The sequence below is a fragment of the Apteryx mantelli genome, chromosome 25 (genome assembly GCF_036417845.1).
Source record: "Apteryx mantelli isolate bAptMan1 chromosome 25, bAptMan1.hap1, whole genome shotgun sequence".
In the NCBI taxonomy this organism is placed as follows: domain Eukaryota; kingdom Metazoa; phylum Chordata; class Aves; order Apterygiformes; family Apterygidae; genus Apteryx; species Apteryx mantelli.
In genome coordinates, this window is record NC_090002.1 from 11,007,205 (window position 1) to 11,023,035 (window position 15,831).

Below are 15,831 nucleotides of genomic sequence, written 5' to 3' on the forward strand. Positions count from 1 at the left end.
CCAGCCGGGGCTCGCTCAGCCGCGCGGCGCCGGCGGCCGCGCACCGGGGCACTGACCGCCCTGCGGCCCGCGGGGAGCCCGGGTGGGACCCCCTGCCCGGTCATTTCTCCGTCTGGACAGCCGCCCCGGAGAGATATGCTCAGTCCAAACCGCGTGGAAGTGTCTCCTGCGATTGCCTTGGCCCCCGGGCGCGCGGAGTGCGGAGCCTTCCCTCGGACGGCGGGCGCGGCCCCGCGGATTTACCTGCCCTTCGTGCTCATCCTGCTGGCCCTGACGCCCCGCGCCGACTCCTCGTGGTGGTGAGTCTCGCCCCGCCGCGGCTCCGCGCTGCCCTCCGAGGGCCCCGCGCTCCGCTCGCTCCCGCAGGGGGCAGGACCCGCCGCACCGGCACCGGCACCGGCACCGGCACCGCGGGGCTCCGCCGAGCCCCGCCGCGCTGCACACGGGGGCGGAGAGGGGCGAAGCGCCGCCGGGAGCCGGCGGAGGGGGAAGCGCCGGCGGGCGGGCGGGCGGCGAGCGGCGCCCGACGTGCGGGATCGGGGTGCGGAGCGCGGAGCGGCGGCTGCTGCGCCGGCGGCTGCTGCCACGCGGGCGCGGAGCTGCGCTGGGTCCCCCCGGCTCCGCGGCGCGGGGGCCCCCAGCCGCCTTCGCCTCCCGCCGCGGGTGACCGAGCGGCCCCGGCCCGCGGGGCTCCGCGCCGCCACCTGCGCAGCCCCGCGGGAGGCGGCAGCAACCGCCCGCGCTGAAACCGCGCCTGCAACCTGCGCCGGGAGCGGCCGGGCTGCGCCGGCGGGGAGCGGCCGCCGCGCTGCCCGCACGGGGCCGGGGCCGGGGCCGGGGCCGCTGCCAGGGCCGCGCCGTCGGGGCCGCTGCCGGGGCCGCCCGGCCCTGCCCGCCGCCCCGGCCGCGCTCCGAGCGAAACGCGGTCGCCGGATCCCTTCGGTACCGCCCGGATCGGAGAACCGCAGCGGCAGCCAGAAGCGCAGCTCTCCCGCCTAAGCCCTCCGCAGTTCGGGGATCGCGCTGGCATTCCCCAAATCTCTGCCAGGGCACTTGCATGATAGCTTCTTGCAAGCTAAAAAGTTGCTCTTCTCCCTCATTTGGACAAGATAAGGCTCGGTGACAGCTAGAAATGATGCCATAGAAAATACCAGCAGAAGTGAAGCAACAGGAACCACTCAGCCTTCTAGAAATCAATCTCCTCCTGTCCTAATTCCTGTAGGAATACTAATTCATGTATGCAGAGTGAGAGTAATTAGGAAAACGGGAATGTGAAGTTTTCCAAGTGACCCCCATACTGCCTTAGTAGTTCAATAATATTGAAAAAAAATCTGTTGGCTGCAGAAAAGTTCTCAGTGCCCCTAAAGTCCTCTCTAATCTTGTACAAAATACTGGTTTACACACCAATTTCATCAGCATTAGCATATGGCAGTGAATGAAGCTGAACTTAATCAAATCCAACCCATCCGACACCGAAGGAGAACCGGTGGTGCCTGGCATTCCTTAACTACCGCGAATACGTTGCAAGGGGCTGTGAGAGCTTTAAGGTCATGCCGATAATGCAGGACTCTTTGCATTTGAGAGTATTTCTGGCTGTGTGGCAGGCAGCAACCACATCGGTGGTCTGAGATTGATTCCAGGATCAGAAAGGCTCAGGGAAAGCTCCGAGCGGGGAAGGAGCGGGACAAGCCACAGGCAACGTGCTGCTTTGACCCCCACCTGGAGCTCAACACGCCAAGTCCAATAACTGGGCTTGCAACCAGGCACAAAAGGTGGATTGCGTGAAGAGCAGCTTCTTCCAGAGGGCAACACAGGCTTCTGGGCGCAAATATAATACAAACTAGTAATAACAAGGCTGTTCCCAGCAATACCCAGAGGAGATCTTCTGCAGCCTGTTCAGCCCACATGGAACTGAAATCACTGGGTGAGAAAATGAGTCACCATCCACAAGGATCAGGTTGATACAAGCACTGGCCTGGCTTCCAGCCGCGAAATCTGCCCCCACCCATCAGGGCAGGCAAAGACAGGACAACATATGTGCGGAAGGTGATGTTACTGATATGCTAAAAGCTGAGGAAGGAAAAGTCTTAGGGTAGTGGAGAAGTTGGATTATTTCATTTAATTACCAAGGAGGCAAGAGAAGGGGAGGCTTGTTCTCTAACCAGGAATAGACATATGGGGTAAAGTAGCTGGAAAAAGAATAGAATACCAAGTGGTCACAGTATCATCTCCTGTAGCTGAAATAGTTCTGTTAGCACACTTGGATGCTGACTGAAAAGCAAAAATTCTTTAGGGACAGTTTGAAAAAAATCTGTTCTCGCTCTTGTACCCGACTTCTCCTCCCAAAATGACTCCACCATGGTGCCTGCCCTAGTTCCAAACGTCTTTCTTCCCCAAAACTAGGAGCAAAAACGGGTACATTTTAAGCCTCTATAACTGTGGTTTATTTGGAGGAAGCTAGATTTAGCACTCACAGCAGTTTGTAGTCACAGCTTGCAAACTCCCTGTTTGGCAGCTTCTCGTTCTTGGGAGAAAGAAGAGCCGGGGCAATTTCCAGGGTAATTGGGGCTGTTGCGTGTGCCGGAGCTCAGTTTTGGAGCGAGCTGGAGAACAGCAACTCCTTTCTGCGCAGCCCGATTCTTTCATTTATTCCCTATGGTGGAGCCAAGCACAATTCTTTTGAATGTTTTCATAAAACAGAATTGGTTCCAGTAACCTTTAAATAGATATATAGATATATATTATATATTTATTTTTTTAATTAAAACCCAAACATTTTAAACCTGAAAGTTCCTGTTTTAGATTTTGCTTTCTCTTTTGTAGACCAGAACATTCCTAAGGGAAACCTTCATCAAAATGAATGCTTTTCTGCTGTACATGTCAGCTCTGATAAAATAGCATGTTTAGATGAAATTGGGTTTTACTGAAAATGGTTTCAACCAGCTGTGGTTTGGGAAAATGTTATTCAGTGATTTACATAGGTTTCCAAGCACATCTTTAGCACTACTGATATTACAGTAAATACATTTGGTGGTGCATCATCGTTCCTTATTTTTATTATTATTGCCAAATTCTTCTAGGGATTCACACACAATAAACTTGTGGAAATAGAGGAAATGCTTCTCATTTTCAGAGTCAACTTTTAAAGTAGATTAATAGAAAAAACTGGGTCAGTTCTGATCACAGTACATGGAAAGGAAATATCAACCAAATGTTTCTTCTAAACAACTGCAAATTATTAATTTTCAGTGACGTCAGGCATAGCCCACGCTGCCTCACAAAAACTCCAGGAATTGGTGAACTTTGTCGTTGGAAAAAGCGTGCGTGCACATGCGCACGTGCATGGGCTCAGAGGCGGTAGCAGGGGAGCGATGGCGTTTGCAGGGCTGGAGAAGCTCCGTTGCAGCGGGGCGCAGCTCCCGGGAGCGGCGCTGGGCGTTGCGGCTGTTGCGTCCCGGCCATGGTGCCAAAGAGCGGCAACGCGAACCAACACTAGCGGTGGGGAGCAGCCCCCGTGCCAGCGGCTTCCAAACTATAAAGTGTTCCTTAGCAACAAAATACCGGCTGAAACACAGACAGAAATTAAAAAGGAATGCAACGGGAAAATCCCTAAATCCCGTTTACACTTGAGTGCCCTCTGGGGTAGGGAGAACAGCATCATCTACAAAACGATTCCAGACCTGGGGAACCGTGGCTCTGCCCGCTTCGGCTGGGTCTGCCCGGCGCAGGCCTAAGCACGCTGCAGGAGAACATCAGGCCCCAGAACAGGCCTCCAAAATTCCTTCCGAAAGATTTGGAAGATTAGACAAATGTTGCTTATAAACATAAACTGTGCAATAAACAAACTTGGTGTAAATAACTAAGTAGAGTTTATTCGCTATTGAGAGCTCCGCTAGTTGCTCTGGTGTGGAAAGCCATTTTAAATTGAAGGTTTGGTTAAAGAAGAATGTACACAAGGCTGCACACACACACCCCGTGCACCCCACCCTCACACATACCCACTTGCCTGCAAACCCACATGAATCCCCCCCAACTCCCAGACACACCAAATCCTCATTAGCTAACTTGTTTATTGCTAACCACAGCCCTTGGAAACTACAAATATTTAATTTCATCTGGCATTGGAACAGATGGGAGGCATCAGGCTCCCAAAGAGATAAAACAAATCTGTGGAAGGAAGAATAGTGCAAGCTTGTCCTCTGGTTCAGAAGTGCGTAGGACACTAGCGGCCACGTGGGTCTCTAAGGCCTTAGGCATGTTAAGGGAGATCTTGCCCTCTGCTGATGTGTGCGTTGGTATACTCTTTACTCTTTACATCCCAAAGTACACGGAGAGGAGCAGGCAAGGTGTGCCAAGGCAGGACGCTCTTAGGGGACACTAGCCCAAATCTGGCATGGGACACGCTCGCTCTTCATCTCCCTCCTGGGGCCTGGAAAGGAGCTCTGTTTCCATGTGCAGGGAAAAATGCTCCGGGGCAAACTGAAGCAAGAACGTGCATCATGGTCCCTGCGCTAGATTAACCTCAGGAGCTGGTGCAAGCCATTCCCAATGGAAGCTCTGACCCAAAAATCCAGCAGTTGTGCATGAAGAAGGGGACTTCCTTGTCCCAATGTATAGGAAGGAGCAGTGGCTTCCAGAGCTATTCATTTCAGGGATTTCTGTTTTTCTGCAATGGTACCAGCACCAAGTCTTGGTCCAGGTGCAATGGATGGGCAGAGTGATGCAAAAATCAAGCCACGTGTATGTGTGAATATAGGATAGAGAGGGACTCATTTAAACAGGCACCATATTGAGGTGTGTGGGAGGGGAAATAGCATCAATAGGAATGTTTGAATTTAAGCCAAGGGAAAGACAGCTGCCTGAAAAGAACTTCACAGTAAGCCGGCGTAACCCTTTGGGGTATGTGTGGGTGTTGCTGGCTCCCCTCTGCGCCAGCCTCGAGGGCAGACCTGCAGCAGCCCCGGTCAGGGCTGCTCTCGCAGCGGCTACAGCAGCTTTCGCAATGGCTCCGAGGACCATGCATCAGTCGAGCCTGCTACCGCCCCGCACTATGAACCGATCGCCGCCCCCTTCCAAAACCCTGCCCCAGCCGCAGAGCAGCTCCTCTTCTACGCGCTCTCAGCTTCAAGGTTGTCACGGGCATGGTCCCGGGAAGAGGACTCGCCATCGCGGCACAAGAGAAAACGTGCAGGGCAGCGATGCTCTGGGGCTCGGTGGGATCGCCCAGAGGGCTCGCAGCAGTTGTACGTCTGCTGTTGCAAAGTGCTTTGCATGGTAATAATAGCAGGAGGTCAGTGACCAGGAAGTCTTTATCCTGAAGTGCTCTATAACTCTAGCTATCCAGGGAGCCCTCGCTTTGAAATATAAGTTTTAAAGTAACATCAGACTGATGGAAAATGAACTCTCTGGCCTTTGTAGCAGTTCTGGTGTTCTTTGTTGGGAGTATATTGGAACAGATGGGTTCTCTCAGTCACTGTACTCAGTTATAATAATCCTAATTGTATTTCTTAGTTCATTTTTCATTAGGGTCACTTTCACCTATAGGAAATCTTTCTTAAAAAGAAACGCACGAGAGAAAATTCTTCTGCTCTTACAAACTCACTAGCTTTTATTACTAGCAATACTGATTTCAGCTGTGCCTACAGAGCACCCTGAGATGAGATCTGTGCCGTGCTAGGTCCTGTAAAAACATGCAATCTCCACTCTGAGCAGCTTGCAGCCCAACACACAAGATGTGCCAAGGGCAGGGGAGGAATCATCCTTCCTACTTCACCATCAGAAACAGGGCTGGAGGGAAGGGACTGGTTAGCTCAGGTTCACACAGGGCATGTGTGGCAGTTGGGATGTTAATCCAGACTCCCAAGTCCCACACTAGCAGCCAAGGTATGGACCAGCTTTGCTCCTGGGACTATTAATAGAAGATAATGGAGTCACCTCCCTTCAGCGGAGCAGGAAAGGGGTGACCTTAGCGATCTGGATTCCAGCTCTGATTTCTAGCCTCCATCCAGCGAGTGAGCTAAAGGTGGGCACCTCGCCTCTAGCTGAAATTTAAGGAAGTGCAAGTTTGCACTCTCCCGTGGACAATCATATGTATGTGCAAGCCAGAGACTCTATTACCTTCCCACCTCTAGGCAAAGTGCTTTGAGATTTGGGGAGGAAAAAAAAATAAATTTAAGAATAAAGTGCACTTTTGTTGAGCAATTTGTATTGCCTTTGTACATTACCAAAACGTCATCAGAGGAAGTTTTCACCCATCACTGAACTAGATTTTGGGCATTATTTCAGAAGGCACCAGAGTCCTTTTCTCCCTGTGCTTTTACTCCCTAATTTTCCATCTCCTCTTGCTATGCATTGGTCCAAGGCTTTAGGGGCTTTGCTGCTGACCTGCTATATACTCTGCACACACCATACCTTGCCTTTATACAACAGCAAGCAGACTAGACCTCAATTTCCATGTGACTGTAGATACTGGACTCAGACAACAAATACTCCTACATCAACCAAGTGGATGGCATGGTAGCATTGCCCTACATTCAGGACAGTGCGAGGCATTGGTTCCACATCCATGGAAGTGCAGCATTTCCAAGACATTTCAAGTAACAACCCTTTCCACAGTAACCTCATTCTGCAAGCTGCTCACTAAAGCAAAGAAATCACAGAGAGGGGACTCCAACAAGGAATCAAAGGAACACAGTTGGAAAAATGTTGACATACAAGAAAAAAGATCATAGTGCAAAGAATGAAAAACACGTACATTGAATGGTGCTGGTAGTGGCCCAGCATTATGCTATTAAAAATTATTCAAGTGAGACTAACACTCTCAATATATAGAGTAGTGGCTCTAAGTGAGGAAATTAGGACTATTAATCATTCCAAGGCGTTAACAATTCCAGCAGGCCAGGATGGCCCTGTTCCCAGTGGGGCTTAATAAAATACTCAGGGTTTATAATAATAAAATAATATCTCAAATGTCTATAGCACCTTGCAACCCAAAGTGCTTTGCAATTTGCTATAAATTCTCTACCCACATCCATGGAGAGCAAAGGAAGGAAAGTGCAGTATCCTTGGGAAGTATGCAAAGAACTCGAGGAGGTGAAATGTTGTCAGGCTCTTCGGAATTTGCTCTCTTTATCAGACAAAAAGGCAGGAATGATGGATTTGATCCTATCTAAAAGATGCGTCTCCAATAGCTGCCTAGGGCTCTCCAGCCTCCCACCAAAATAAAGATTTCATGGGAAGGAAAGAGAACAGAAGCCAATACAGTTTGGCCCCCAAGTTGATCTTTCAGGATTATCAAAGTGGTTATGAGAGCAACAGAGAGATAAGTTTGCCCAGGAGAAGGACTCCAGCAGTGTCTGATACCACAGAAAAGACAGACCACGCTTTCATCTCAGCTCTGCTCTTGCAGCAGAAGTCAACAGCAAAGCTGTTCTGTGCAGAAGTTCATGGCCTCAGCCTATGGGCCAGAACGTGCAAGGAGCAAAGAGCCTCCTGCGAGGAGATGGGGACCTACCGTTCAGCAGCACGGGGAGCGCTCAGCTTTCCTGGAACAGGAAGCATCGGTACAATGGTCCCCCCAAACGCTGATCCTAGAGAAGAGGACAAGGCTACGCACAGGCACTGGAGATGGAGCCGTCCTCACAGGCATGGCACTTGGGCACAGAGCAGAGACAGGTCTGAAGGAGTATGGGCTACTGCTGGCCAGCTGCACTTCATCCAGGCACAGGAAAGGGAGAAGCTTCAGGATGTTCACAGCACTCAGTTTCCTTTACAGAAAGACCTAGAGAAAGTCCCCAAAGCTGTAAGTGACAAGTAGAGCTGAAGGTAGTGTCCCACCACCCCTTCCAGGACTATATTCCCGAACAGGCCGGCGCAAGCAGTTGGCCATGCCATGCCATGCTCAGCGAGCAGAGCAGAGCCAGTGCTTCTCCCAGCCAGATAAGGAGAATGTCCTGCGCTCACTGGCCATGACTGACCCCCAGCTTACAGTTCATCATACAAGATTCAGATGGCACTAATTTTTCAGCTGTGGAGGGATTCAATGTTTCGCATTTCTTCCAAATGATGCTGAGGTTATTTGCCTGAGTAATAATAGGTAGGAGAGCTAGATATGACAGGCATTCAGTGGCCATCAGAGGATATCAAGTTCAGAGGCATGCTTACCACGTGGCCAGGAACAATACCTTGGCTGCTTTTCTTCTGTCTAAAACATGGTCTGGCTAAGTTCTGAGTCACTGAGTGCAGCCCTGTACAGCAGTACATAGGGCAAGGCTGCCTACATCACTTTACTTACAGTAAGAAAAGACAGGGCCTCTTGGAAACCACAGTAAGCAGTTTATGTGGCGGGGGGTCCAGGGATTTAAGCTGCTCAAACTGTCTTAAGGGGGGAGCAAGTAACTCAAGCACCCTGCAATTGATGGGGAGAGACAACGTCACGCAAGGTAAATTTGCAAGTTGAAAACCTGTTAGCTGGGATGTCGCAGCTGAGCCTGCCGTCTTTTCTGAGAACCTGCTTCAAAGCTCGTCCAGGTCAGAGGAGCATCTCTGGATGATTTCAGGGCCATCAAGCTGACTGTGAGTGCGTGTGTCAGGAGAAGGGTTTATGCTGCCGTGTCTGCCCAGAGCACCTCCTTCTGCCACCCTGCTGTGCACGGCATCACCACCTCATTTCTACTCCCGTTCTGCACTGTGGTGGTACCAGGAGATACAACAGAATGTTTTGGGATCCTCAGGATGAGAGAAGCCACAGGAAGGAGAAATGCTATCCTGCCAGCATTTTTCAGCCATTAACTCTCTCTGCATTAACAAATAACGAAGAGAAAAACCTGGTGCCTCAGCTCTTCGCATGCCAAAGCAGGCAGACAGCAGCCCTTTACCCTCACGGGGGAGAGGTTCTTTCCTGAGCAGCATTGCTGTACTTAAGAGTAATAGGATATATTCAGAGCTGCCCAAGTGAGCATCAGATGGGCTTAAAGTCTGTTTTATTGCATCAGCAAAATTGCTTGCATGGATACCCTTCTCCCAGTGTAAATTTAACCTATGATATTGATTTTAAGTTAAGCTTGCTTGTATACATCTAATTTAAAATTGAGCCTTTACTGCATTGGTGCAACCCTGATTTCTCCTCAGTGAGAACTTCCAACTTGTTGACAGTTCTTTTAAATCTAAAGCAAAAAAAATTAAAATTTTGAGGTTTGTCTCAGAAAGGCAGTTACAAAAAATTCCCTTTTAAAATCAAGTAACACTATAATATTTTGTTTCAATACCATATAAAATGGTGTAACATGAAATATTAGATACTACAGTTTACCTAACATAGGGATATAATTTTCATTAAGAATTGAATTATAATATTAGTATATTTCTCACCAATACCTTGACATTATGGTGAAGAAGTTACAAACTCAGTAAGCTCTGATGCCACTGAAATTTACTCTTTTCCATGAAATATCTTCATTTCTTCAAAAATTCATTTTCCAAGGGAGATTTTTCCACCAGCTATCTCCCGATCAGTCTAGAAGACAGGCTCAACCCCGAAGAAGCCTCTGCTAGGTCTCACATCTCACTGGATCGTTGCGCCTGCCGGGGAGGCAGCCAAGGCAGCTTTTCTGCAAAGTCAGAGCACGTGGTTCATATTAGAGGAGAAGAATCTCCACTATTTCAGGGGAGCCATAAATGAAGTACCCCCACACTGACATGTCAAGCAAATGCTGATATCAGGCAATGAGCCAAGTCCTGTGATTACATCAGAAAGAGGAAACATACTGCTTCAAATTAGCAGCCTACCCCTGACCACTACAGTGACTGGAGCCCCAGAATTGCTATTATTTCTTCAGTAATTTTCACGCTAGCCATACTACAAACAAAACAGCAGCCCCAGGCATGCTACAGAGATACCAAAAACCAGCACTTTCCCTCTGCTATGTGCGGGGTCAACTTACTTTCCTCCCAGGAGGAACGCTGTTTTGCAGGTGGCTGGTGACCTTCAGGATTCGGGTATATACAGAGAGGGTTCATTTTATTGCCGTTGCCTGTTTGGGGACTGGAGAGCTGTCCTCACGAAACAAGTGGTTCAGCCAGTAATGTTTTAGGAATAAAACAAAATTACTACCAACAGCTCTGAATAACAAAAATCTGTAGGTGCCCCCAGGTCTACGTTGCAGGGGGTTGTTTATTTTTAAGCAGAAAACAAACCAAATTCCCCTTTTAGTCATTTGCAGCATCTTCCTGCTCTGATCTCTAGTCGTGCCTCCCTCTTATTGCCTGCTTTTGCGGAACAAAGTCTCCCAAGCCCTCATAAATGCAGACTGGTGCTCCTCGGAGCATGAGAAACCTCTCAGCCGCTGCGCAGTGCCTTTGCTCACTTGACCGGAGTTACACTGACTGATTTTTTGGGGCAGGTTAGCCCAGACTTCTGGAGAGTCTTGCTTTCTCCAGTAGTGTAGAAATTCCCATTTGCCTACTGTTAAGGTGCCTTAGGCTCGGGCAATGGTCTTGATCTGCCCACTTCCACACCTGTGGCACAGCATTATTTTGGAGGCTTTTGGTCTTTCCTATGGAAGATCTCAGCAACTGGGAAGCTGTGTAAACTATGTGGGTGCCAAAAGCAGAAAAGCATTTTTCTGTTGCTCCAGAAAAAGATTCCCAAGCACTATGAAGATGGAGTAGGAGCGAGGCACATTGGAATCTGTCCCTGGAGACAGCACACAACAGAACCTAAGTACTCACAGCCTGCATGCAAGTGTGTGGCTCCCCTCTTAACCCACAGGAAACTGCATGTACAAGGGAAGAGAGAAGATAAAGGCGGGAAAATCCCAAGTCCTCAAGACTTAGTGCCAGACTAGACTTAACGGAGGGCAGAGACGTGACATGGGCCACATGGGCTCCCTCAAGAGCACCCTAAGGAGTTCTGCAAGTCCTTTGAGGAGCAAACCATGCTCTCATGGGAAGTGCAGAAGCAAAATACATACTGCACAGAGGCAAGCATCGGAAGAGGGTTAAAACAAAATGCATGCTGCCAAGTAAATAGATGCGTCTGCCTCTGATTTGCATGTTTATCTTAGAAGCAATTTAGGTTTCTCCTTGTTTATAAGAGTAGAAGTCAGCAGACTCTTAGAACAAGAAAAACAACGGGGAGCCAACATGTGACAGCTCTCTTCTGTTCTCCCAATGCATTGGAGCAGGCGGCGCTTGCAGGCTATTGAGAAAGAGCCCACTTCGGCTGCATCATTGGATGTGTTTGTGCAACAGATTTACTTACAGAGAAGAGAAAGAATAGCAGGAAGCTAGGACCACATTACCTCCTTCACATCTCAGGCTCTGAAAGCACTTGCCTTTGTAACCTGAAGTCTCCAGCCTGCACGGGTACTGCACAGAATGCCAGCAAGTTGCTCCTCGCAGGAAAACAAGGAAGAGAAGGAGGAACACGGAGGTCCGGTGGGATGTACAGTAGCATGGTGTTTCCTGCAACACTCTGTGGTATCTGCAGCTCACAGCCATCTCCTGGTAGCGCTGGAAGCAAAAAGGAGATAAAGCATGCTTGTGATACATGCATCGCCTGTACGCGGATTTGCGAAAAGTAAATGATGTAGCATAATGCAGCCAAAGGCCGCGGGAGGGACTAGTGCCAGCCCCCGCTACCTGAGCTAGGCGAGCAAGCAGTTCCACGGAGAGCTGCCTCTAGCGAGGGCTTCACCCGGCACCACGCGAGGACCTCGCAGAAGGCAGCATCGTGTGCCCTTTCAGAACCTCACCTGACGTGGTGTATTCCTACCTTGCTCTCTCCCCACAGCAGAGTCATTTTCTGATGGAGATTCCAAGGAAAAGTGATTAGACATTTTTTAACTGATTTTTTTTTCTGTTGTAAAAATGCAAATTCCCCAGGAGTAAAGCATTTCACACAGACTCACCACTTCCAACACAACTTCATTTTTTAAAAAATGAAGCAGACTGTTTCTGATAAGCAGGTTAGGGATTTCTTCAGAACGTTCATTGCCTATTTCAGCATTTCTAAAATATCATAGATTTTTAGAAATATAATTGGAAGGGAGATTTTAATCAATCCAAAACAAACATTCGTTTTTTCTCCCTCCCAAAATTCTGCTTGGCAGGAAATTTTCAGATGTTCCCTGTCTTGCTCCATTTCAGAGTAACAGAACCCAGTCTGAGAATTTCTCATGAAATGGCAGATCCAGTTCTCACCTAGGTAACTGCAAGCTTTCCAGGACAAATGAAGAGGTTTTGCCCCTTATTGTGCCATGCCACTTTGCAATACCACAGGAGTCCTGGGACTGATTTCTCTAAGTAATCTAGGCTGAAGGCCCATAGGTACCACAGAACATAAACCGCTTTTTGTTTGCAGCCACAATGAGAGAGGGAAATGCAATCACCTACACACCAGGGAGGGGAACTCCAAGAAACTTGCATTGGCAAGGTGCTCTGTGAACAAATAAAAGGTCTATGACCTTTCTGTGCGCTCTTATCCCACTTTCTCCTGCTGGCAATATTTGCTGTGATCTGGATATTTGGCAGGAGAATTAACAAGAACAGAAGTAATTAGCTCACAGTGTGAAAAACGGAGTGCCTGGTGTGCATCTTGCCTGGAGGATTTCCCTTGATCTCAGTCTCCCAGGAGATTGCGTTAGCCACTGCTTGATCTGCACGCTTTCCCATAGGGGAAGCATCTCTTTTGTCAGCTCGCAGGGTGTCTCTTTAAAGCAAGCCTCTCTTACAGGGACACCACATTTAATCAAAGAGAAGTGCCCCAGCTTAGCGAAGGTGGAGAAGGATAGGGGATGGGGACCCTGACAAAGGCCCTTGAGAGCTGGCCCATCCAAGAGCATTTTATCATCTCCACTTTTCTCAGCATCTCTCCCCTCCAGTGAAGAGGAGCTTTGGCCACCCCAAAACACTGCCACCTCCCCACAACTGTCCTGCCACTGGCTCCCAACTCGCAGCAGCTCAGGCAATGACACATAAGCCATCCCGGTCCTTGGTTGGGTCAAGACAGCTTAAACGGAGTGAAGCCCACGGTCTGGAGCTCCCGCTCCTAGAGCAAAGGGAGGCAGAAGAAAGGGTCCGAGAGCACCCTCGCCCGCGCCTCCAAAGGGGCTCAGCCGGAGCCGCTCTGCCCTCCGCACAGCTGGAGGAACCAGCCTCTCTTTGCAGCCGAGCGCGAGTGAGGCAATTAAATGCCTGGAGTCGGCATTTCTCCATGAGCTCCCGTTGGCTTTTCTTTTTCAAATGGGTTCTGCCATCTCTCTTGCGCCACTGCTGCATGATGAAAGGCTGATGAGCAAGCCTGTAAAAATAATGCTCGCCGACCATCAGAGTCCTAGCTTGCTAAGCCATGGGGAGCCGGGTTTATTATCCTCAACTCCAGCCTGAGATGACCTTGTGCTTCTGCCAGTGTTTAAACAAAATATTTTAAAAAAGAGAAAAAGATCCCATTGCTTTCTGTGTTCACAGGACTTTCCTGGGTCTGTGAGCTCTCTCTGGGACTGATAGAAACGATAGAACATAGCCAGGGAGAGACAATGAAATATTGCCCAAGTTTATTGCTTTTTATTATTATTAAAGGGAGGGTCTTATTTCCAGTCTGGGGGTTTGAAAAATTTGAATCCCACCCAAACCTCTTCTCTTCCAGCCAGAATCACAACTCCATGGTATGTGGCAAAAATCATTCTCCCGCACAAAGAATCCTGCTTTCTGGCTGGGGTAAACAAGAGACCTAGGCAGGGTTTTTGAATGGAGATGGAAAATTCCACACTTGTCTCCATTGTCTGCGTTGCTTTAAAGACAGCAGAGAAGTCTGCAGGGCTCCAAGGAAGAACTCGGGATCCCTCCCCCCGCCCTGGTCCCGGTGGAAAGCTGCCCGTTCGGCTCAGACAGGCTGTACCAGACAATTGTTTGCGCATTGCCTTTCTGCGCTAACTCCCGCCTGCTCCCCACCGCGAGGAGGCAACGCTGGAGGAGACGGGGATACGGGCAGGACGGGAGACATCGCGCAGTCCTCCTGGCTATTCGTCTTCAGGGCACTATCATAAACACTCACCGATACCCATGAGGTGGAGGGAGGACGAGAACAGTGTGCTAACAGGCTTTAAGGGGTGCAGGTCACCCCGTTTTACAGCAACCATCTCTCTCGCTGTGCCTGACTGTATCAATTGAGGGGGACTTGGTTTGCAAGCTCCCCTGCTCCCCGGAGCAGCAATTCTGCACCGAGCAGAGCTTCCCCCTCCTCCTCTGGGCCTGCTGCGGCCGGGGATTATTTTGTTAAACACAAAGACTAGCCCCCGGAGGTTGTGATGGCTCAGCAGTGCCCCGTCCCCGCGTCCCGCCTGCCTGCACTGCAGCTCCGGGACGGCCTTGACACGCGGCCGAGCGGAGCGCGGAGGCTCACCGTGCAGCCCGGCGTCAGCAGCACGCCCGCTGGTGGGGCCCGGGCCCGCGGCGAGCTCAGGCCACTGCGGAGAGACGCCCTCCAGCAGAGCACAGAGCAGTTGTGACACAGCTGGAAAGAGGAAAAGGCAGACTTCACCATAACATTTCACTCCCCAGCAGGGGTCGGGAACCGGGATCAAGATCCCCCCCAAACACACGCACCTTAAACCTCTAAGCACAGTATGTTCACGCCGGGACAATTGTCTCTTTGCTGCAGGTACATTGGGGCCCTGGGCGCGAGGGTGATCTGCGACAACATTCCCGGGCTGGTCAACAAGCAGCGCCAGCTGTGCCAGAGGTACCCCGACATCATGCAGTCCGTCGGGGAGGGAGCCAAGGAGTGGATCCGGGAATGCCAGCACCAGTTCCGGCACCACCGCTGGAACTGCAGCACTCTGGATAGAGACCACACCGTCTTCGGCAGAGTCATGCTGCGAAGTAGGTCCCACCACGGTTCCCTTCTCCGCGCAGCCCCTTCCTAAATTACAGCCTCAGCTCAGGGACACCTGCATCGTAAGAGAGAATTTAGAATTAGTACTCCGAATGGCTGGTTGCAAATGACATTTGTTTTGCAGAGACATTTTGAAAAAAACAACAACAACAAAAAAAAAGGAGATAAAGGTTCTCCTTTCATTTCCTCCCCTCAAAACAACCCTTTCCCTTGAAATCACATTTTGATGGGAAAATTCTCATTAGCTGTGCTCCAGATACAGTGGCAGAAAGAAACCTGGGCATTAACCAGGTATGTGGATAAAATTGTGTTCTTCCTGGGGCAAGGAAGACATTTTACAGCAGAAAATAAGCAATCAGGCCCAATAAAATGCAGTGTGCAGCACACCACAGGGGAAAACTAGCCAGTCACTCCCTCTAGATTTATGAGGAGCTCCACATTTAAATTCTTTCATATCTCTGAGTCAGCTAGTGCATGAAGATGAGGCAGGAGTGGGGAATCCACAGGGAAAGGAAACATTTGCTGGAGAACCTGAGGTTTCTCTCCATCCAAAGAGGCAGGAGGACAGGAAGGGAGCAATTTAATTCTGGAACATCCCATACCCTGTCAAGTCATGCAGAACTGCTGCCCCAGACCCTGATATGCATGGAAATAGAAACGATGCAGCAGCCCTGGAAATTTGCAACCCAGCAACTCCAGCATGCAAGAGCAGCTGCTGCAAAACACTGCCCCACAGCCTCATCCTCTCCCTGCAGTCCCGGGGCTCCAGCAGGGATGGAGGCAGAGTCATTCATTGGTCCTGCACCAGCCCCTGCACCAGCGCAAGGTCATCCAGAGGCTGTAAAGGGGCTCCAGGGGATTGGGCATTTGGAGAGAGGCTTGCATCAAAGGATGCAGCACACGGTAAAAGAAGGAAACATGACAAGAATCTGGAAGCA

At 50.0% G+C, this 15,831-nt stretch overlaps 1 protein-coding gene and 1 long non-coding RNA gene across 2 annotated transcripts in view; one reads left to right on the forward strand and one right to left on the reverse strand.

Annotated features, from left to right (window-relative positions):
- Window positions 1-15,831, forward strand: part of WNT2B (Wnt family member 2B) — a 23,761-nt gene continuing 7,930 nt past the window's right edge. Inside the window, exons 1-2 of the mRNA XM_067310522.1 lie at window positions 1-299; window positions 14,660-14,880. Of these exons, the coding sequence (XP_067166623.1) occupies window positions 136-299; window positions 14,660-14,880 (385 nt within the window). The 5' untranslated portion in view covers window positions 1-135. The remainder of the gene's footprint in view (window positions 300-14,659; window positions 14,881-15,831) is intronic.
- On the reverse strand, window positions 2,792-9,598 carry LOC136994212 (uncharacterized). Its single transcript, XR_010886334.1, has 3 exons — window positions 9,376-9,598; window positions 8,463-8,686; window positions 2,792-7,780 (listed from the first exon to the last, which is right to left on the reverse strand). It is a non-coding gene; the product is annotated as an uncharacterized lncRNA (long non-coding RNA).